At 45.6% G+C, this 23224-nt stretch overlaps 1 protein-coding gene across 5 annotated transcripts in view; it reads left to right on the top strand.

Moving 5' to 3' along the window:
* Positions 1 to 21355, top strand: part of LEPR (leptin receptor) — a 46208-nt gene extending 24853 nt beyond the window's left edge. For 3 of the 5 annotated variants that reach the window (XM_080407240.1, XM_080407239.1, XM_080407238.1), the window contains 10 exons: positions 1063 to 1262; positions 3346 to 3494; positions 3741 to 3897; positions 3986 to 4068; positions 5490 to 5706; positions 6839 to 7021; positions 7587 to 7682; positions 8230 to 8332; positions 9037 to 9112; positions 13999 to 21355. In XM_080407240.1, coding sequence (XP_080263366.1) covers positions 1063 to 1262; positions 3346 to 3494; positions 3741 to 3897; positions 3986 to 4068; positions 5490 to 5706; positions 6839 to 7021; positions 7587 to 7682; positions 8230 to 8332; positions 9037 to 9112; positions 13999 to 14814 — 2080 coding nt within the window. In that variant the 3' untranslated portion in view covers positions 14815 to 21355. Of the gene's footprint in view, positions 1 to 1062; positions 1263 to 3345; positions 3495 to 3740; positions 3898 to 3985; positions 4069 to 5489; positions 5707 to 6838; positions 7022 to 7586; positions 7683 to 8229; positions 8333 to 9036; positions 9113 to 9673 lie in introns of all 5 variants that reach the window. The other 2 variants (XM_080407241.1, XM_080407242.1) reach the window with 2 other exon arrangements.
* Positions 21356 to 23224: the final 1869 nt, after the last annotated feature.

Genomic DNA, 23224 nt, shown 5'->3' with positions numbered 1-23224 from the left:
CAAGTCCTCACAGCGGAAGTTGGAAGTTAGATGTGTTGCATCAACATCAGGCGTGTCGTGTTTTCCAGGAGCATGAAGCTATTCTTCTTAGTTGCTGATGCAATTACATTTTACAGATGAAATCCAACGCTCCTCAGTAATGTGGTGTGATAGCTTCACAGTTGGTGTTTTGTTTTGTTTGGGTTGTTAGTACGTCTTCCTCTGCAGTCAGTGCTGCCAACAGAAACAGCGGAGAAATGGTCATCCTGTAAAAACAGTGAATGCTAAGCTAAACCTTCAAAGCATAAGGCACAAGTTTAATCTGTATTAGCTATGTTGGCAGGAGCAGGAGAGATTCAGCTAAGTGTAACTTTTGTGGTTCAGTTGAGTAACTAATACTCTATCTGGCCGCTCTCACCACAAGTCTGAGCTGTGCACAAGCTTAGGAGAAATGAGGAGAAACACGAAAACTTTCCATCACCGATAAGATGTTCAGTGCCATTTTACCCAGAGTCTGGGTCTCCTCTGTTCTGTTGCCAGATGTGATACTGACTGTATGTGGGATTTTAATGGTGCCCTCCAGAATTGATACTTTTATGGGATTTCCATCTCCTGGGGAATTCACTGTACATGCCCGTTTCGTCCACGTGGCAGCTTTCCCCTGGACGCCAGTTGGTATTTTGAAAGTCTTATTCCCGGCTGGAGATCTGCCTTGCTCTGTTTATTGCTAATACATACCACTGAAGTAACGTGATTTATGAGTATTTGGAGATGCCTGCTTTGGTACCTGTTTCTTCCTGTTGTTAGTCTCTCATCAAAAGATTTTGCACTGGGGAGAGCCTTTATATCCTGCTTTATTTAGGCTAAGAGCCAAAGCTTTGAGGAGTAACACTGTAGTCTCTTTAATCTATTCAGTGTAGATTCAGGTTCAAGATCTGTCCAAATAATAATAAAAAAAGCCCAGATGGTTCCAGTGACACCATTTGTTTTAATTGCCTTCAGAGTTCTGTTTTACTGATGCCTTTACATGAGCAGCTTATAGTTCCAATGTATTAATTGAATGGGTTTTTTTTCTCTCTTAAGGAGCAAAATTTATTGTCCTGACTTTCCAAGTACGTCTCCAAAATCAGAGGTGAAAGAATGCCATTTACAGAAGAATCATTCTTTTGAGTGTACATTTCAGCCTATTTTTCTTTTATCTGGATATACCATGTGGATAGAGTTTAAGCACTTACTAGGAACTCTTGAATCTTCACCAACTTGTGTCGTTCCAGCAGATGTGGGTAGGTCAAGATTTGTGCACATCTTTCTTCACTTGTGACGTTGGATTTGATTCCTTAAATGGTGTAGGTAAAGTACTTCACAGCATTTTAAATAAACTAGATTTTGGAAAGAACATAAAAACATAAGAGCTTTGGTACTGTCTTCTAAAAGACATTGCATTAAATGTTATTTCCATACATTTTTCTTGGCACAGCAGCAGATTGTAACTGCAGCTAATACTGATAAAATGTCCAGTTTTGCGTTTTTATCCTCTCAGGTGTTTTGCAAAGACATCTACTGAAAATGCAAGTATCATGTTTAAAAAGGCAGTCTCATTTTGAAGGTTCTTAGTTATCTAATTTTTCTGAAGTCTTCAATTAGTTAAGTTTATACGTTAATACAGTGTAGCACTAGATGTATTAGTTACACAGTTATATATTGATCTAAAATCGTTAAAATCCTACTTTTGCTTGCTTTTCAAGAGTTTGTTTTGTGGCACAGAGATCTTAGATTTGTGTAAAAGCAAGAGGCAGGAACAGTCGGTGTTTCAAACACTGCAAAATGTGCAAAGCAAGTCTTATTATCTGGTCTATAACTCAGAGCATTTGTTGGACTCTGTATTTTTTGGACACGAGTGTGAACATATGTAGAGAGAAAACATGGCAGCTAGACCACAGAAGTGCTACATGAAATAAAGCAGAATAATAAAATACATCTATAATGCCTATGGGGAAGCATGCATACAGAGAACATAGCTTAAAACAAACTGTCCTTTGCGTTTCAGAGCTTAAACAGAATAAGCAAAAACGAATGTCACAGGAAGGAAAGGCAGAGTTTAGTGCATCATAGCTAAGTGGGGTATGAGAATTATAACTATTATTATTCTTATTGCAGTGGCCTTGCGATTTTCAAGATTACTCCTGTCTAGTTCAGAGAGGGCTGCTTGTGCCTTTTTGACAAGCACATTCATTGATTATCAGAGAACCAGTGGGAGCCTTGGGCACCAGAAAGGAGGGTGGTGTGAGGGCTGGTGGGCGCAGATCCTGCACTTCTGCTGCTTCGGCCATTTGCCAGGGAACCTGGCACCTCGTCAGTGTGGCAGCCATGGCGTTGGTCTGTCGGGCACGCCTGTGCTCTTGGGAAAGATGATGGCTTTATGTGAAGCTGCTCAGCGAGGAATTCTAGCAGAACTTTACTAGTCTGGTTGATTCAAGTCATTATGTTAACTAAAAAGCGATGAACAGAATTGACCTACGCTGGATGAAAGGTGCTCTGTATCATGGTAAAACAAGGTGTACTCATTCTATTACCCAAAATTTAAAGCTTGTTTCATTTTTTTGGTTGTTTTCTCTGTGCTCACCATCTCATTAGTCAAAACAAGTTTATTCTAACTTTTCTTTGTTAACAAACTAGGGCTTTGTGACAGTCCTATTCAGTCTGCTGGAGAAGCTCAGTTTTGGTGGAATTTCCTATTAGCGAAATCAAACCTTAACATAATATTTCCATTAATCATCACACAATGTCTGTCGTGAGCATTTGTAGGAGCTGCCTTTCTGGGCCCTGTGTGCTGCTGCTTCCCACCGTGGTGCCCCCCCTTAGTGCCAGGCTGTATTTTCTGTTGTTTGTACCAGGGGAGGTACCAGCTGCTAGCACCAATAAGAAGCTGTTGTGGTTTAAATTAAGATGAAACGTACTGAAACTTGCTCATGGATTTTTTTTTTAAATTTTATTTTTTAAAATTTATTTTTTAAATTAAATGTCTATTCTGTGAGAAACTCTGATTTTGATATTTCAGCTTAAGATTTTCTTTGGTGATTTTAGTTTGGGTCAGAATTGGAATGAGTTTCCAGTTAGGCATACATTGCTTTTCTCAGTCAGCAGTGCTTTTGTCTGCAGTGAAGGGCCAGCCCGCCTGGGTGGGCGAATTGTTGTGTTTGCGTGATAGTCCAGCCTTACTTGGAATAACAGAGGCCACAATGTGTTAGCTGCCACCCTCAGGACAGGAGAAAGTAAACCATGATGACTTGATTTAATGAGAAATGTCTCTGCAGACATTATAGTCTTTATTTTTTTTTTTTTTCTTTTTTTCTTTCAATTTTCTAGTGAAGCCGCTTCCTCCCTCCAATGTTAAAGCAGAAATCACCCGGCATGTTGGGCTGCTGAATGTGAGCTGGACAAACCCAGCATTTACAAACAATGACCTTCAATTTCAGATTCGGTATGCTGTGAACAGGGAAGAAATTACATGGGAGGTACTGTCTTTTTGTAATCCAGATTGAAGCATGACTTGTGGTGTTGTCACTTAGTGCGTTAGCTGGCTTTTCTGGAATTTGCGGCATGCAGTGAATCATGGTTATGAGCATTTGCATTATCTAGCGATGGAGTGTTACTGATTAAGCCACTTTTTCATTGGATTCATTTTCAGGAATTTTGACTCTTAACTGATGCCTAAAAAGCCTTTTTGTTCTTACTCTAGATATTTTTTACTTCTGTTGCAGCTTTATGAAGTTTCAAATGTGCCAAGGTCAGCTCTAATAAAAGTTCAGAAACTTTGTGTTGAGTATGTTGTTCAGGTCCGGTGCAGGGAACTGGATGGGTCAGGTTACTGGAGCAACTGGAGCAGATCAGCCTATACGCTTGTAAAAGATATCAAAGGTATGTGTTTTTTGCGAGTGCACGGTGGTGGTCTGTGTGGTTGCAGTCAGAAGTGTGACACTTCTTCCAAAACCGTGTAATCTTGCAGCCCCCTTACAAGGCCCTGAATTTTGGAGACTTATTACTGAAGATCCAGCAAGGAGGCAGAAGAATGTTACGCTGCTGTGGAAGGTGAGAACAATTATGTTTTGATCTTTCACTTTGACTCAGAAACCATTGGTGGGATGGCCAGAGAGGGAGTATGATAGAGACGTGTTTCCCTGGGAGGTGAACCTGGGCACTCGCTGGGTGTGGGGCTTGGGGTGCAAGGCACTTGGGGTATGACTTCTCTTGGGTTCCTGCCTCTTGGCTAATACTGGAGGCGAGTGAGTATTGATTGTAGTACTGTGGTACAATGGGAGGTGGTTTCACCGCCTTAGCTCAGTTGGTCCACTTTGGATTTACTCCCTCCTGTTGCTATCACTTCCTCCCTGCCTTGTCTGTTTTTATTCTCCAGCCTTTCTTGCAGCTAGCTGGCACACGTTGAGCTGATTTTGTACCCTCATCATAACAAAGTTTATAGTAATGTAGTAGGACAGAAACTCCCCTGGTGCTGTGTGGTTGCTTTGGGTGGGTGGGAGGCAGGTGAGGCTCAGCACAAACGAACGCTGGCAGCAGGCATGTTTCCAGACTTGGCCACTGAGCTGAGTTTTGTAGGGTGGACACATCTGGGGTCCAGCTGCATGCACCACAGCCATGGATTTGCATGGGCGGCTGCATCTCAGCCATGTGGAGCGTCCCATAATTCCTGAAGTCTTACAGTCCTCGCTGCTTTAGGAGAGCCCTCAGATCTCTGAGCGGGCTACAAGCTTCTGGCCTTTGTGCAGAGACCTGACCTGCTGTGTCCGCGCTGTACTAATAATGCAGCTGAAGTGTCAGTGCCGTACTAGGTGTTCGTGTCAGCCTCTGCTTTCAGTGTGAGTTACACAAATGCTGTGAAACAGAGACTTGCTCTGCAATTTGCTCTAATACTCAGAAAAAAGAATAACCTAGAATCGAAGACTGTAATTTGTAATGAGATGCAGCCTTCAGCTGCCAAGTTCTGCTGACCAGGATCTCTGAGCAGAATGTGCCACTGACTGCTAGACAGCTGCCTGTATAAACACCACCGCAACTGCGTGTAAACTGGGCAAAGCTATGTTAAAAGGTTAATGCAGGACAGGAAAAAAAAGGACATCAGTGCCTGCCTGCTCCTGTTTGCCAGTGTTTGGTATGCAAGCAGTCATCTGTTCTGGTTTTTCAATCCTGAAAAATACTGACATAAAACAGTGAGTGACAGTGGGAGCCTGAAAGTTTGTGTTTCCTTGTGTCCCCCCTGCCCCCCCTTCACTGGAAAGGCAGCAAGTCAGTGTGTCAGCCCTCAGAGAGAGTGACAGGAGAAATGAAATCTTTAAATGGACTATGGCACCTTTGCTAAAAGGACAGTAGCTGGTCTATAGAATGTCTTTATTGGGTCATGTTTTCTTAAAATTGGAACAGTGCCTTCTGCGCAAGTAACATTTGCTTTTGAAATCAAAGACTGGGAAGTTAATTAATGCCAATGTTTGCTGCAGCCACTGATGAAGAGTCACTCATTGTGCAGTGTGAGTCGATACGTTATAAAGCATCAGACCTCAGGAAACACCACGTGGTCAGAATATGTTGATAATGGCACCACCTGCTCATTTCCGTGGATTGAGCACACACATACCGTTACAATTTTAGCCATGAATTCAATTGGAGTTTCTTCAATTAATTTTAATTTAACTCTGTCTCAGCAGATGAGCACAGGTAAGAACACCGGTTGGTAATAGTTTTGAGATGTGGAAAATGCTAGGAATCCTTGCAATGCTTTTGGACAAAGCTTTCTTTGTATTTGTCAGAATAAAAAAATGTTTTATGATGCTACGTTCAGCTGAATATAGGAAACAGATCCTGCATCTCACCAGCAGAGCTATTTGAAAAATGAAATTTCCATGACATGAAAATCTTAATGATCTTTGGGTTGGGAAAAGAGTTGTCTTTCACTGGGCTGTCTTTCATCCCCTGACAGAATACGATTAATCAAAGAAAAATAAAGTCTTGCTGTAGAACTGATTTTTCATTTACTTTGCCTTGGGAACACCCAACATTCCTGCTAGGGAATGTATTGTTGTTTCCAAAATGAAATGTGGTCTTGTTTCTCCGGCAGCTCACCTGATGGGCTGCCAGAGTACATAGTTTTCAGAGGTTTGGCTTTACTTCCTAGGCAGCCTCTTCATTGATTCGGCTGTGCTCTGCTTTATGAATAAAATAAAGGCTATGGCTTTCAAATACTTCAATTGTGTAGCATTCATATGCATTTATATGCTGTGGGAAACATTACTGCAGTCTGTTTGTAGAACTTTATGGCTGTCATGCAATTTCAAAAGCATTTTTATGGATAAAATTCTTTCTGATACTGTGTGCAAGCATATCCTGGAAACCCTGAGGTCAGTAGTACATGTCATGGGAAGTGTTTGTCCGACTGGATTGTTGTCTTGGTATTTTACTTGGAGAGATTCAGTAGGATTTAGCTTACAAGGCTCTCAGTGTGTGCTTTGCTAGCTAGATGTTGACAGTTCAGTAGTTGTTGCTAATCTTGCAGTGAAGGAGTGATAATTAGGGAGGTGCATGTGAGAGTAAGGGTGTTTGTTTGATGTGGTAAGAAACTTTTATCTAATTGGTGTTTGGGACTAGTTGGAGTAAACCAAGCTTTGCTGGCTTAAAGAGAAATAACTTGTGGACTAAAGGTCAGGCTTTATTATGTAAATGATAAAATGCTGAACCTGTAGCAGTCATCCATGTGTGTGTAGTTGGTAGTATACACCTCTCCTGCTAACCCAGCTCTCATCTCACCTCCGAGCTCATGTAATTCACGGCCATTTTCTCCTTGTTCTGCCAGTGAGTGCTGTGCAGTCGCTTAGCGCTTACCCAGTGAACAGCACCTGTGTGATTTTGATTTGGACGCTTTCACCTCAGATCTATGTGATAACATCTTTTATTATTGAATGGAAGAACCTTAACAAAGAAGAGGAGATGAAATGGGTGCGAGTTCCTCCAAATATTAGCAAATATTATATTTATGGTGAGTGTGCACTTGAAAATATAATGCATTATGTTAATTGTTATGGAACTGAAAAATGTAGCATTACTGAGCTCTCTGATTCTTTCTTCTTCCTCTCTGATGGCTTTTATGGTAAGGACCAGTAGAGCAATTCTGGATTATCATTAGAGGACTGACTGTAAAGGATTGACTGTTGCAATAACAATCAAGTTAATAAAGAATGAAGCTCAGGAGTCTGTTCATTTTTTGGCAATACAGTAAAATTAGTTCTGGAATATTGAGTATGCCAGCTAATTACCCAAGTTAATGCGTGCATTTCATTTGCATTTTGGCTTTACTCATAGAAATTTTTACAATAGTCCCATAAAGGTGTTAATTCCGTGCAAGAAAAAGACTAGGTTATCCAGTATAGATTAATAGTTTTAACCTTCTGATATTGAAGCATGTGTCTGTAAAAGATGACTTTTGTTATTCCCTTCTCTGGGCTGATCTGAACTCTGATATGTGACTTGGAGCCTCTGTGGAGGCAATTGTTTAAAAAATAGGGTAACAGTTTTGATTCAGAAGGCTCATTTCCTCTCTCCAGATCACTTTATTCTGATTGAGAAGTACCAGTTCAGCCTGTACCCTGTGTTTGCTGGAGGAGTTGGCAAATCCAGAGCAACAGATCAATTTACCAAAGGTGACTTATGGGATCTTTCTCGGTGTTGTTTATGAAATAGGAGCTTGGAGAAGTAACCTTAAATGCAGGAGAAGTCTGTATCTTACCAGAAAGAAATGTCAGTATTAAAGTCATTTTGATATTACTATAAAGAGTGTTCTAGGACTTCAGTTGCTTTCATTTGAAAGCTCTTTGTGGGATTAGTTAAACAAGGGATCTGAGTTCCCGTGCATCAGATTTAACAGCTGAGATCCTAGGGCTCTGTGATTCTTTGTTCTCCAATTGTGGACTGTGCTCTTATTTCATATGCTCCGATTTAATTTCTTAATAGCAAGGGAGCAGTGGGCACCTTCCACAGGGATGGAGGAGTCACCTCAGTATTTAAAATAATTCTTTCCTTTGTTTGTTCTCAAGGTAAAGGTTTGTTGATGTGCAATAAAACTCTTTTATCAAGTTTTTTTTGCACTTACACTGTGGTTTCTACTGTTTATGATTTCCCTATTGCAAAGTGTTTGTTCACAGACGAATTATTTTACTGCGTTATTATCTGAATTCCTTTGATTTCTAGGTGGATATGAAAATGAGAATAACGCCAGCCTCTATGTGGTTCTGCCAATAGTTATTTCAACCTCAGTGTTGTTGCTTGGAGCGTTGCTGGTTTCACACCAAAGGTAAGGTGTTCGTTGTCATGTCCGAGTCCCAGGAGGCCTTCAGAGGAGGGCGGTGCAGCTTAGATGATGCCTGTCTGCCAGATGGCTGGGCAGGGTCTTTCCGAGGAAAGCTAGGAATTATGTTTATCATAGATTTGATACAGCGTAGTGAAAGGCAATGGAGACTGTGGAATACAGCACCAAGGATTAAAGTGTCTTGAGCATGCAGGCTTGTTACCTTGTGAAAATCACGCCCTTTTGGGCCCCTGCAGCAATGGGACGATCAGGGCTGTTCATTTTCACTGGAAGCATCACTTCAGCCCACACCACGTGCTCCTTACTTCTACAGAAGGATTTGTGGGCAAGTTAATGAGCTCACGTGCTTTGAATTTGTAAAGCCCTTGGGGTTCGTATTTAATTATAATCACAAAGGTCTGAAGTAAAAATCCCTCTGGATTTTGTGGGAGGTGGGTTGGGGTCTCTCAGACAAGACCACCTGTGCCTTCTATATTTTGCAGCACTGCCCCCTGGTACGTCACTTCTTTATGTCTTTATTTTTCCTCTTAAATTTTGGCCATCTAGAATGTCTAAAATGATTGTTTCATTATTGTAGTGATCTGGATAAATAGGCGCAGATTCCTTTTCTGACATAGCAAAGGTGAGTGATGGTAGTAGCATGAGTGTACGAGGACAGTACCAACTCCCAAATTTCTCTAATATTTCAGAATGAAGAAGCTGTTTTGGGAGGATGTTCCAAACCCCAAGAATTGCTCCTGGGCGCAAGGAGTTAATTTCCAGAAGGTGTGTATTTCCCCGGTCCCCAGCTCTGACTGCTGTGTGCTCAGTACTGACCTCTCCCCACTGGTTAGGCTAGCCCTGCCTGAATTACTGAAGGAAGCAGCTGGGAGCCCCTGGGATGGACAGCGCAGCATGCCCCTTGAAGCCAGCCTCTGGAAGTGGGTCAGGACCAGAGACCAAACACCTGCTGTGAATGTTTAAATTGCAGGGTAGTTAGTAAATCAGTTGCAGAATCCCGTATGTGTCATGCTTATGCACCTCGGTGAACACCACGTGTGTATCGAAGGGCATGTGCTTTGCTGGGGTAAGCTGCCTCTCCGTTTGGCGTGTGATGAGCTGTGACAAGAGGCTTTACACGGACTTACCCTCTCTGCGCCAGCAGGCAGTTTCTCATGGTCCCGGAGTCTGTCAGGGTGAAACCATAGAGAAAATAATCTGAATTCAAGGCTGTTATTTCTAAAAGAAAGAGCATCTAAAGGCAGAAGATTTTTCAGGTATTTGATTTGCGTTCCCAGTGAAGGTTTCTTTTCTCATCTTTTATTTTATTTCATTTCATTTAAACAGAGAATGGACATTCTTTGAAGTCTAATCATGGTCACTGCCTGCTGAACCATTGGGCCAGCTCCCAGGCTTCCTATACAGAATTTTTAGAAGATTTTTCTATTTATATTCAGAAGACAGGAAGCACAGATACAATACAATGCTGAGTTGTTTAAATATAACGAATCCTGAAGTAGCTCTGTCAAAAATCTAAAATGCCCTCACAAAAATGAGGAGCAAGTGCGTATTACAGACTGAAACAGTGCAGTTTGTCACTTGCACAGGCAGAAGCACTTTTGATTTGGCGTTTGTAACTCTTGTTTACTGCCCTGCTGAGGCTGTGGCTGGCAAAGGGCTAAATACTTTCAAGCCCTGGCTTTCAAAAGGAGTTGAAAGAGCCCAGCCCTTCTCAGGACACAGCCGTGGAAGCAGAGATATCAGACTGGTTTGGGATTTATCCAGCTTGAGTGCCAAATCTGCCCAGTTATTGACCTCACTTGAAAGTGGTTGTTTTTTTTAAATTCCAGTCAAGTATTTGTTCCAATTGAGAGCTGGCTTGGGAGTTTCCACTGACTTCAGGCACATCAAAGCAATCACATCTCTTACTTGCACAAGTACTTGTTTGTCCCCTTACAGTCTTTTGAACTTTTTACAGGCATTTGGGTGCTGCAGCAACTCAGAGAATGCAGAAATTGGGTGTGCGTTGTGCCTTCCTGTTTGCTTGCTTGCTTTTTCCTGAAAATACTGATGTGTGTGTTATGTGGCTTCTTTGTTTGTTACCATGTAAACATGCAGCCACATCAGTGCAGATGCCTTGAATAATCTCCAACGTTAGATCTGTATTTGAAAAAACAAGCCAGAAATCCTTCAGGAAAATCTGATCTCTGTGGTGGTTGGGCAGTTTCTGCTCATTTTTTTACTTACAATTTTCTGTGGCTTTTTTTTTTCCTTTTTTTACTTCTTTGATGAACCATGCTCTATTTTTTTAATGTTAAATGAAGCTCCTGGAAGCCCTTCCGTTGGGGAAGATGCCATTGTGGTTGGATGGAGGGAAGAGTGGCTGTCCTCCCAGCTGGCGGCAGCAGTCACACTGGCTGGTGTTAGCTGAGCCTGTGCCTCTGCCTTGGTCTGGAAAGCGAAGCGTGTTTTACTGCGGGGGGTCACTAAACCCCCGAGTGGTCTGACACGGCTGCTTCCATGGCCAGGGCTGGGCTCTTGCAGCAGCTGATAATTGCAGGGGTGTAAGTGGCACCGAGGCCCCTGTATTTCATCTTTTCATCTATAGCAAAAGGGCACTCGTGACAATCCTCACTGTCCCCGATTGCGGAGGTGCATGAAGTTTGTACGTTGGATTTAGCATGTTGGAAATGATTCTCCTCACCGACTGGCAGAGCTGAAATAAGTGTATGAAAGGTGATGAAGTTTTAATTAGGGAAGGAGGGTAAAGCTGACACCCTGGTGGCACTGCTCCATATTCACATTCCTTGTTCCATAATTAATGGGAAAGAAATGATGCATGCAAGTATGAAAGAAATTGAAGTTTGACATGATTTTTTGACAGCTTGTTATGCAGTAGAAAGCATGCCCCTTCTGAACATTGTACTAATCTTACTGGAAAACGTTGCTTAATGTTAGTTAATTGCACTGAAAGTGCAGTGCCCGTCCTCAGATTAGCATGATCACCCCCCACTTCATAAGTGTCCAAGGCCAGGACACATTCTTTGAAACAGTGTTTTTAGGACCAAATCCTGCTTTTGTACATGTGAATGGACTTGTCCAGTAGAAAAAGCAGCATGTGGTAAGTGTATGGCATTTTTCCTTAGCTGTAATAGGCACCAATTATTACAAGAGCCGATTATACCACTGCCAGAAAGTTCTGATGTCTTTCTGAAGGCATTTGTTGTAGAACTTCTGTCTTGTCCTGGTACGTATCGATATTAAATCCTTGAGTCAACACCTGATCGTTACTTTGTATATTCACTATAGTAGACTTGGGTTTTGGTACCCCAGAACTGTGTTTATGGAGTATTATTTTATCCTGATCTCACAGCGGCAAGAAGTTAAAATCAGCATCAAAACCAGGCAAGTCTTGCATCGAGACACTGTCTTACAAGCCTTTACATGTATGCATAATGTCAAAATCATAAAAATTCCTTTTGCTCAATAAAATAGTAAATAAAAATAAAAAAGCTTTAGGGCCTAGTGCTGGAGAAATTACTTAAACACAACCACAAGTATTTTACAGGGAATTTAGCACCAATTTTGCAAAGGCTCATGCATTTCTAAATTACCCTGCTATGTCTGTGGGCCAGTTTGCAGTGTGTAAAGTTAAATATTTGCGAAAGTCAAAATCTGGTTGTAGCAGAATTGGGCCGATGGTGTATTGTGATGTATCTGTGTTTGCACTGGAGTGCAAAGGAGGTTTGACTTCAGCCTGTCTCAGGTGTGGTGCCTGGCTGGCAGCTTGGGGATAGGCTCTTGCTTGTCAGACAGATACAGCTTAAAGCCTAGACTGAGCAGGGGAGTAGAACGCAGCGCTGCTTGAAATCCCTGCTCTGGTTGCTGACCAGATGCAACGAGATCCAAAGTTGGGGAACGGGTGACCTGAGGCCATGACTTTTCTCCCATTTTACAGAACTGCTTTGCCTGTTGTTGAACAGAGTTTGTGCCCAGATTCTGCCGTACGTGTGTATCCTGTGGAAATATAGCACCATTCACCCAGCTTACTCTCCAGTTGCTGACATGCTATAGGTTTACGTCTACTCTGGATGCTGGATTATGCATTGTATTTGATTAAATATGGGACATGTTTTAGTAAGTGATGTGTCTGAGTTGACAGATGGTGGCCTTTGCCAAACACCGCACCTGTCTTTGAACATGACGTATTTAATCTCGGCAGGCAACGTTACCTGTGTGTTTTCTGTGGTACCCACATGCATTTGTAAAAGCAGGTACTGGGGGCCTGGGGTGAGGGAGCAAGCAGATTTGAGGAGGAATGTAAATCATCTCCATGCAGGATAAACCAGCTGCCGGTTGTCGGCGGGCCAGTATATCAGGACGAAATGTGGATTTTTGGTTGTTCAAAAGCGTCCTATTAATACGTCCCCCATTTAAAAATGCCGCTGTGGGCAGTGTACACTGATGGCCTGTTAGTCTGCTTGCGCACAGCAGCGTCTCTGTTCCTGTATCAACTCACAGCCAACCTGTGAGAGGGAGGATGGCTTTCATCGCACAAGTGTAAGTTACGATTATTTGGCTTGCCGTATACAGTAGAGTAGCAGCTCGTTTCAGTAGCTGGTTCATTTTAGATGCAGTTACGGACATTATTTTGAAGAGTAGGAGAGGCTGCAGTGCGCAGGCTGGCTTCGGTGTGGGAAGGTGATGGACTTGTGTGGGGCAAGTCCCAGAGCAGTTGGAAACCAGCTCGCCAGCTTTGCCACCTGAGGGCACCCGCGATACCGATAGCTGGTCTAGACCGAAGGAATAGCCCAAGCTGTGCCAGTGAGTTCACTCTTTTCTATAATTATATACTAGTCTAAGTATTTTGACATGTTCGTAGTCATTTTGGCAGCTTTCCTGCTGTACAACACGCTTTGCTAATATACACAAAATCTGGTTTTATCTATTTGTTTTGTCTTGAATTCATTAGGAAATCCGTGGTTTTTTCAAGTGATTTTTCCTTTGTAGCTAGGAGTTGCAGTTTTGCCATTGGCTCGGGCCACTGTATGTTGTATGTGCATATCTATTAGGTAGCAGTAAAGCATACATTTTTCCAAAATAAATGTCTGTTTCTCTTGACGCAGTTCAAGCGTACAGCTACTATTCAGATGGGAATGCTCTAAAAATACTACAGAAAGGCAGAATTTTACCCTAAATGATACAATCCTAGCAGGGAAAGTTACTTTAGTTGACATGTAAATGATTAAGTCTGTTTATGCAATCTAAATAAAAAGCCAAGGACATCTAAAGGTATAAGACCTTTGTCTTGGAAAGCACTTGCGTGTGTTTTTAACAATATGCGCATGTTCGTTAATGTAGAAATGAATGGGACCACGCAGCTGTTTCTGTTCCAGCTTAAATGACGCGCTGTCTTGGCTGGAGCGCTGAGCACGTCACCGAGCGCTTGCTTTGCGAGCCTTGACGCACAGGCAGGTTCTCGCTTTTTTTTGTCCCGTCAGTCTTCACCTACACACAGACCTAAAGAGGAAATGTGTTGTGGAGGATTTTCAACTATATACTTTTCACTAAAGCAATGGGTGTTTTCTCTGCGATTCTTAAAATCAATAGCTTCATGCTGAAATAAAGTTATTAAGTAATAGATGAGCATTAAAATGTATCTTTTCTTCTAGCCTGAAACTTTTGAGCATCTTTTTATCAAGCACCCCGAAGCAATGTCATTTGAGCCTCTTCTTCTGGAACCAGAAATAGTGCTGGAAGACATCAGTGTTACTAAAGCGTTGAAAAAAGAAGACACACAGGACTTCTTAGTAATTGATTCAATGTTTACAAAAATGCAAGACTCTGAACATGATTCTGCTTGCTCTAGCAGCCATTTCAATAGTAGCAGCTTCTTCGAGAGCTCCCATGATGACAAAAGCAGTGGAGAAATTAGAAGGCAGCCCGATGTTAAATATGCTACCATTATCGGTGACTCCAGATCAAGTGGGCTTTATGAACAGAAAATGAATCTAAGAAGTTGTTTTGATAGATGCTTCTTAGCGGAAGATTCCTTAGTTACCGGTGCCTTGTCCAGCAGCTCTTGGGAGGTGGGAAATGGGGCATTTCTGATATTACCTGATCCGCCTGGCAGGCAGCCCAGCAAGACTCTTTCCCTTTCCCTTATTTCTTCAGAGGGATTTTCCGAGCCTTCAGATCAGGATGACGCTTTCACAGATGGAGACAGTCCTGAGCGGAGCCTGTATTACCTAGGGATAACATCACTGGAAAAAAAAGAGAATGACATCTTTTTAACAGAAGGTTCCAGGGTGATGTGTCAGTTCCGTACAACCAGTCTGCTCAAAGATGTGGGGTTTCTTCAGCGTGCACCGCCTAATTTAAATGCGTTTATCCAAAGTAGCCTTAAATATAATGCTGTTGTGCCGTACATGCCACAGTTTCAGATGACTGCTGCCAAGGTGCAGGAGACCACAGAGAAAAACTCTTAAGTCATCCCAGTATCAGAGTCTGATACTCTGAATGGGTTTTTAGGCATTGATAAGTTCCTCCGTTTTTCCCCTCTCCCGACTGCTTTCAGGAGCTCTCCTGTTTTGAAGCCGGGTAACTGGCCAGGATTTTAGTAGGAAGAAATTCCAGGTCTCAACCTAATTGTCAAATGCGAGGCCTTCCTTTAGAGATTTGATGGGGTTCAAATCAGTCCCTAGTGCCAACTTCCCTGTCCCTGATGCCTGGTAGGTGTATGTCTGAGCCCCGCTGGAGAACTGCATGTGAAATTGGACTCTGTGCCGTGGCTGTTGAGGCCAAGAGGGCTGGATGTGATCCCAGTGGCGCACGTGCCGATGCTCGGTAGCTCCGGGCTAGGCTGTGGCCTGTCCGCGGGGCAGAGCCATGGGCAGTGCCATAAGCCCTCTGTAGCTGCTGCCACCAACGTACACAGCCACCACATTGCTCCTCCGCAGGCAGCGCACTGCGGCACCTCCCTGGTGTCATCAGTGCGTGACAAGAGATGACTGCTCCAGCTGGGGAGAGGCGGAGGGGTTGGGGCTTTTGCAGGCCGTGCTGTGGAGATTCTCAAGGGCTGGGAAGGATTCGAGCAACATTCGCTGCATGGACACAGCTCCTTTCTCACGCTGTTACTCAAGGCCCATTACAGTTCCCAGCAGCTCGTATCCGGTGGGTGCTTGCGGCGTGGTGCTGCCAGGCAGGGCCACGTGTCCCCAGGGGGGAGTGCAGGCGGTGCAGACCAGACACGTGGTTCTTTGCTCCTTTTTAGGAGTAAAGTATCTCTTCAGACATGTCAGCAAACTGTGCTGAAAGAGCTTGTTCTTGCTTCAGTGTTTCCTTGGGGATTCCACGGGCGAGAGGGAGAGGAGTGCCCGAATGTGTAGATGGAAGTATGTGTTGGTTTGGGGGGGAAGCTGGATAAGAGTGGGCATTCCTCTGGGAATGATTTCTAACGGTGCTGCTGGCTGAGCTGCCCTGGACCGGTGCAGCCAGCAGACGCTCAGAAAGAGTAACACTGGGCCATGGTGCATCAGTACGTGCTTGAACTGGTGGCGAATGGATGCACTGTACAGACACCAAATATAGTTGTTAGGGGTCTTTTCTCCAAAATCCTGATGTATTTACTGCTTAGCAGACATCTGTGTTAAATTGAGCCTGTGAATACCCAAATGGCCCACACCTGAAAAAGTGGTCAGAGTGCTCTAGTTCAGTTGTTGAGAGTGAAGCCCTGACCAGTGATGGCAGACTGGTGGCTGCTGCTGTGGGGGCTCTTTTAAAGGAAACTGAAAAGTTTCTGTAAAAAACTGTGAGGGCAGCTGACGTGTGCTGAGCAGTGCCTGGGTGTATAAAACACTCCTTGAAGAAGTAATGGTGGAAGGAGCTAAAGGCAGTACTGTGAGAAGAGAAAGAGAATCAAAATTCTTGTGGCTACATTAATTGTGGGGTGTTATCCAGGTAAAATGATGGACTTGGAAGTAAAATGTCCACATTTTTGTTGCTGAACAGGAGAGTCTGGTAGAAATGGTACTGCCGTAAAATAAACATCTCTCCCAACCCCCTTCTCTAAGAGCCCACAGTAGAAAAGGCAGTCATTTGTCCCAAGGATCCTGTATTTTTCATCTTTGGTGACTGGCCTGGCTGGCTGGGCTTGGAGAAGTCTGTTGGCCTTCACAAGCCCTGCTCCGCTCAGCTGGAAGGCTTCGGGGGGAGGAAAATCAGATCTTGCCACCCCCGCTGTATTTTCTGGGATAAGCAGGTAAAGAAAACTGCACTTACTTGCAAGCCAAATATATTTTTTCTACTTCATAGTTAGTAAATATTTTTGTATATATGCCTTTTCAAAGAACTATTTTGAGAAGCTAAGAAAGATGATTACATTGTGTATTCCAAAACTAAATTTATGTAAAACTTATACAGGCAATTAAAAACAAAAGGGCAAACCCCAGCAACAATAGAGAATGGTAGGAGCGGTGTGGAAGCACTAATATTTGTGAAAGAAATCCTGCGGAGCAGAAGGGACCAAAGCGAGTATCTGTCTCCACCTTGAATTTAAGACAAGTGTTAGGGATGAGCCCGCTGCTTTTTCTCAAGCAAGCTGCTAACCTGGCTGGTGCTGGCGGGTTTGTTTCTGGATGTTGCATATGACAGATCTAATGGACTTGTTTCTGTATGGCGGGGGAATTACAACATGTTTTGTGTTCGTTGTCAAAACTCTTCTGTCACTTGAAAATGTGGTTGGAGGCTGTAGGGAGAAACGTTGAGCGTTCCCATAGAGTTCCAGGAGTAAAGCTGTATTAGCACCCTGGTGAATGCTGGGCTTAGCATTCATCTGAAAAAAGAAATTCATTCCTGCCAGCATGTTAACTTGATGTGGCACAACCTCCAGCGTCCCGAGAGTGCCCAGGGAACAGAGCTGGGTGTTGGATTCTGCTTCTCCTCATGGTTTGTTTGTCCACCAGATTCAACACCTCCTGAAGCAGGAAGATGCGGGGCAGCTCCTGTAGGCCTGCTGCCCCCCCAAACCCACCCCACTAACGTCACGGGGATCCCTTGCGGGGCAGCACCGGCTAGGGTGGAAGACCTTGATTCCTGCACATCAGCCTTCTCTGGCCACCGTGGGGAGCAGAGCTAATGGGAGCTATGGAGATGTGGCTGCTGCCCTGGTATAACCGGAGAGACTCCCCTTCTGCTGCCCCTGCAGCGCAGCCGTCTGCTGGAACTTCGTGTTGGGATGTGGTTAGGGAATCGCTGGGATGTGGAAAAGGGTGGTGCGGTTCTCTGCAGACTGGAATAATAACCACATAGTTCATCATGAGGTTTGGATTTCCTTAATTACAGCGTCTAGAAAAATTCTTTAGTTGCGGTTGAAGATCAGCTGTCTCAAGAAATGAAAGCTCACATTGATTTTACTGTACAAAGTCCTTACCCAGTAACTCTGGAAGGACAGGGGCACGCGTAGGTGCGGGAGGGCTCCGCTGCGTGACCCACTGAAGGCTTTCCCGGGAAAAGGCAGGAGTAACCTGTGCGCTGTGGTGCAGGACTCCGATGGGCCTCAGAGCTGGTGGCAGGAGAGTGTCCGCAGCCTGGGCGTGCTGCGGTGCCTGCTGCGGTGCCTGCAGCTGCGCTTGAGTGTTGCCTTGTTAAAAAGCAGGAGTGCAGACAGGCTGTCCTCTGTGGGAGGTACCTGGGTGCAGGCACCTTTGGGAGTCTGGGCTGTCCTCCTGGGTGCCTCTCTGCCGTCCTGGTCAGGGCTTTTTCCCAATGGCCAAGCAAGTGGTGCTCCTCAGAAAAACAAATTGATCTGGTATTTACAAAACTCCCCACTGTGAATGTAAGAACTACTGTAAACACTGGCTGATTTCTGCTCCAGCAAAAAGGAAAGATGTGTAATTACTGTGGCCGCAGCAGTGCGATCCCTCAGTGTCCGTGTGCCTTCTCTGAAGCAACCGCTGTGCCCTGTGTGCAGTCCCCAGGTTTCTGATAGTGCTGGTAACCCCGGGTCCCAACCCGCAGGGAAGGGCAGGATGCAGCTGTACGAGTTTATTCAATAAATACTTTCTGAATCTGCCTCTCAGCCTGGCATTTCCATCCGTGTTGAATGGACATTCAATCCCGCTCCTCACCTTTCTTGGCTCTTGTGCAAAGCCAAGATCTGCATATCCTGAATCCACCATCTGCTGCCGTCTGCCCTGCTCTCTGCTTACGGTTTCAGCTGCGGCCACTCCTGCAGCAGCACCGGCCTGTGGGAGAGGAAGCGAAGAGCTGGGGTCACTCGGCTGCCTTCTTTTCTCACCATTAGTTTTTTCCCCTCAGCCTCGGGTTGATATGTTCGTGTAACACAGCTGAGCTGCTCCCGTCTGTGTTTGCAGTGGTCTCCTTTACACAGCAGCTGATCCATGTGCTTCACTCAGGAGCAAACCCCTGTTTTTTTATACCTGGGCCGGACAGCGATGGGCAGGTGCAGTGCCTGGGCAGAGGCGGTTTGTGAGGTAATTTTCAGGGTGGTTCTCCCTGCGGAGCTGCGAGCAGCCAGCCCTCCTGACTTCGCTGGGTGGCCTCGTGTCCGGCGGTCGGTGCCACAAGCAGGGCAGGCGCAGTGGGCCCTGGGCTGGCTGCACGTGCCGGGCGGCTACTCTTCTGCCAGCGGTTGGGCTGTGGCTGTTGGAGATCTGAGACTCTGTTCCCCCTGATGTGCTGGGGACACGCACCACCCACGTCGAGGGAACTCTGCTCGTGCTATAGCAGTGAGTTTGTGGATTTTTAAGAGCACGTACAAGGTTATTAAGTCCACAGGAACTCCAAGGGCTCTACAGCAGTTACACCTGCAAGCACAACCCTCTTTCAGGCACACTTCCTAAGGAAGGGAAATTTAAATACACTATGACATCTTTAAGGTTATCAGAGTAGAACAACTGCTGTACTAATCTCCCAAGGAAGATTTTTCCTGGCAGCTGGACTGCTGTAGCCAGATGGGAGGCAGGCCCTGCCCCCCACTGCAGACCGACGGCCCACAGAGGCAGCGGGTGCCACTGGGCACGGCTGCTTCCCCCAGTGAAGGGCTGGGAGGAGAGGGTTGCACCAGGAGCTGTGTGCTCTAAGCTGTCTGAAATGGAACGGAGCCAGGAGTCCACGCTTGGTGTCTCCTGGGCTCCAGCTCCATCTTGGCAAGAGACCTGGGAAGTCCCTGCCAAGAAACAGGGAGAAAGTAGGGAATGGGGTCAGGCGCTGACCTGCATCAGGGGAAGAGGATCGCCGGGGGCAAAATGGCTTTTGGCTGATGACCTTCATCTTCATCTCTGCCCTGACACGGTTCCCTCCAGCCAGGGCTGCTCCTGGGCTCGGTGCTGAAGGGACTCACCTGCTCTGTGGCATGGAGAGGGAAGAGAAATGCTGCAGAAATGCATTTTGGAGCATCCCCGGGGCCGTGGTGCCACCCTGAACCTGCGGCTCGGCTGCGGGAGTAACCCAGCATAGTTCCCATTTGCTCCTAATAGTGAAACTCTTAATGCTTCGCCATGAATACCCATATGCCTTGGCTAGAAATAACCCAGCGCTACTTCCCAGTAAAGCTGGTCATTTTTCAGAGAGATGGGGTGGTTTTACCATGGCTCCACATCCACCAGGGAAGGCCTTTTCACTTTAAACTGGACAAGCAATTAGGAGGAACCATGTGCAGCTTCTGAAGCACAGACTAAGCCCTAATATTAAGCTCTTGCAAATTAATTTTGAAGAGCATTCAGCAGTATAGCTCATTTGTCTAAGAAAAGTAATCAAATGTGTCTGTCTTCCTTTTACATATCACTTGCAGCTGTTAAATGCCCCCCCCCCCTTTTTTTTTTTATTTAAACTGCAACTGGTGTATGAAGCAACAAGAAACCTCTTTTCAGTTTTTGTGTTTTGTGCGTGCAGGGTGTTAGCCTGCCTTCGAGACGCTGAGCTGTGCGATCAGCAGTCAGTGAAGTCTGCAGTAAAACAGGGTTGGGGTTTTTCTTTTCCCCTGCCATAAACCGTGAACTAATTTCTTTCTTGTACGTGGCTTGCTTTGTTGGAGCATTTACAGTAGTTATTTCCCTCTGATAAGAGTGTAACTTGAAACACCGCTTTCTAAGAGTGTCAGAGTAATTTCATAATAATTTTTGTGAATAAAATGTTTCTTGTCAACGTTACTGTTGAATAGGTGTTCGCCTGCTGTAGCAAGCCCTTGCCTAGCCAGGTTAGTCCTGTCCCCCGGGATTCCCCGCTGACCAACTCCATCCCCACCCTCTGGTTTTTAAATTGGGAAAAACTTTAGAGTTTCACTTCACAGTTTACTGGACCTGGACCTGAAGAGACCAGAGTTGCTGTATAACATGTAACGTTTCTATCGGCTGGCTCTCGGAACGCAATGTTGTCCTGCAGTGCCCCGTGCTGCACAGCCGGCTGCAGGGCAGAGCTCAGAGGAATCGGGGGTGGGGGGGCCCACTTTTACTAGGACGGATGATCTTAAGGGTCTTTTCCAACTTCAGTGATTCCACAATTCTACAATCTGGCTCATTTGGTGCTCACACACCCGCTCTTTCTGTGGCTGCCTTGCAGGCCTAACTGATTTGAAAAGCAGATTTCTTGCCCAAGTCCCTGCCCTGATCCCTGCTGGGTCAGCGCAGCTGGCACACTTAACCGGCTCCGTGCCTGCGCTGGTTTTTGGTGTCTCCCTCCCTGCTTTGAGCAAAATACTCTCACTCTCCTGTGATGAGACGCTGCAAGGTGTCTGTGTGATTCAGAACAAGCTGACAAAGGCACCGCTGTGAGCAGCTGGTGAGCAGCTCCCTCACCCGTCACGAAGTTTGGGCCCATTTTGGGACAGAAATAGCAACACGGAGCCCTCGAGCGCCCTGAAAAGCCACCGAGTCCCACGGGAGCCAGGTTGTCCCTATCTCCCCTTCCACTGCCATTGCCACTGCCCAGCATGGGGCTGCGTGGGGAAGGATCCTCCATGTCCCCACCCTGAGTTATTTTATTCTGCAAGCCCTTGGGAATTTCTTTGCAGTGCAGAGCAGGCGAGTGCACAGTGTGCTCACCTGGCTGAAGGGCAAAGTCCTGCTTTGCACTTGGGCTCTGCCTGCTGGGAATTGTCCCATCCCTGTGGGCAGCACAGAGCCTGGGGGGGCACCCCTCTGTCTTGGGGAGCGTGGAGGATCAGTGGATCACTTATTTCTGAGCACGTAAGGAAAAGTCCTGTGATGCAAGCAGGATTTGCAGCTGGATGTGGGAGGGGAAGAGGGACCAATGGAGGCAAGCAATGAAAACACTGAATGTTGGGGTTTTTTATCCTAAGAAATGTATAGCTAGCTTCTTGTGGTTTTGTGGGGGGTTTGCCTTTAAATAAACACAAAATAGGTAAAATTACTTCTTCAGGTATTTCTTTTATAGTCACTGTCTCCCTGACACCTCCATGGGCAAGTACTGAAATTTGCATCTACCTCCTTTCTCTGCATCACCTGCCATTGTGCTTGCCCAGACCAGGGAAGTTGCTCTGACTGGGGTGGCCAGGGGATAGATGAGGATGGGGAGGCAGGAGTTTTTTCTGCATCAACCTGTAAAAAATCACCAACCAAAACAACCACCAAGACCAAAACCAACATGTGCTGGGGGAGAAGTATCAATATTTGGAGATTTCTATGGTTGTCTGTAAGAAATACTACAGTATGATGCACTTCTGGAGTGTCTTTTATAGTTACATGAATATTTTGAGTAATAATGTTTTACACAATACAGCTGGTTTTATTATTCTACTTTATTATACTGCAGTATATTGTACTGCAGTAAGCTACCACTATCACTAACGCAAATTATCCCTACTGACACGTGTGGGGAGACGGCAACATGACAGGCTATAGCCAGAGCGCGGTGGCTTTGGAGGATGCATTGCAGTTACGGGGGTAACTCACGCTCTCTGTAAGGGCACTGTCTTCCTCCTTCCCGCGGTTTATGTTTAGAAGACCTGCAGGTGAGATCTGGTGAAGCAGGCGCTCACCAGCCTCAGGCAGGTTTCCATTCCCTGGTGAGTTCGGTAAATTAACCTGCGGGTACCAGCTGGGGCCAAGCTGCTGAGCACCAACGGCTATTTCTGTACCTCTTTTCTGCACAGACGTTGCACTTAATTTCCTTGATTCCTCTTTGCTGGGATGTGGTTCACCAAGCTGGCGCATGGCCCTCACCTCCCGCCACAGAGGATCCAGCCCATGGCACTCAGCACTGGGCTGCGCCAGGGGAGCTGGTGGCTGGGAGATGGTGTCACCAAATAGAGTAGAAATGTCCCCCGTGTGCCCACAGCAGCTCCACTGCCCCAGCCAAATGCCTGCTATTGCCCACTTGCTCTGTTTTTTGTGGGTCACTGCTGGCGAGGGGCAGAGGAGACGCCCCTCACTGAGCATCCCCACACCTCTCTGAGACACAGGGTCTGACTTTCTGTTGCTGCTACCAGTGAGACCTGCTCTGTCTGGTTAAATCTCAGCGTGCTGACCCAGTGACTGTTTTATGATAAAAAAACTTCTTTATGCAAGAAAATTGCCAGCCTCATCAGACTCTGCAAGAGCCTTTAGCCCACCAGGGAGCTACTGGCCTTCAGGTCTGTGCAGAGCAGGAGAGACCCCATTTCTCTCTGCAAGAGCTCAGCAGCTCCATTGTACCACCTGGTGTCCCATCGAACGCGTGCTCGGGGATGGAGGAGTGCCTGACACAGCAGGACAGGCTGCAGAAATGACAGGAACCTCATGAAGTTGCAACAAAGAAAAAGGCAAAGTCCTGTACTGGGGGGAATCACACACACACCCCCCCTCAGCAGCAGCACCAGTTCAGGATGGGTGCCAAGGGGCTGGAAAGCAGTGAAAGACTTGGGGGTCCTGGTGGACGCAG

This window comes from Falco punctatus (genome assembly GCF_963210335.1).
Source record: "Falco punctatus genome assembly, chromosome: 11".
In the NCBI taxonomy this organism is placed as follows: domain Eukaryota; kingdom Metazoa; phylum Chordata; class Aves; order Falconiformes; family Falconidae; genus Falco; species Falco punctatus.
This window is presented reverse-complemented; position numbering and strand designations above follow the sequence as displayed.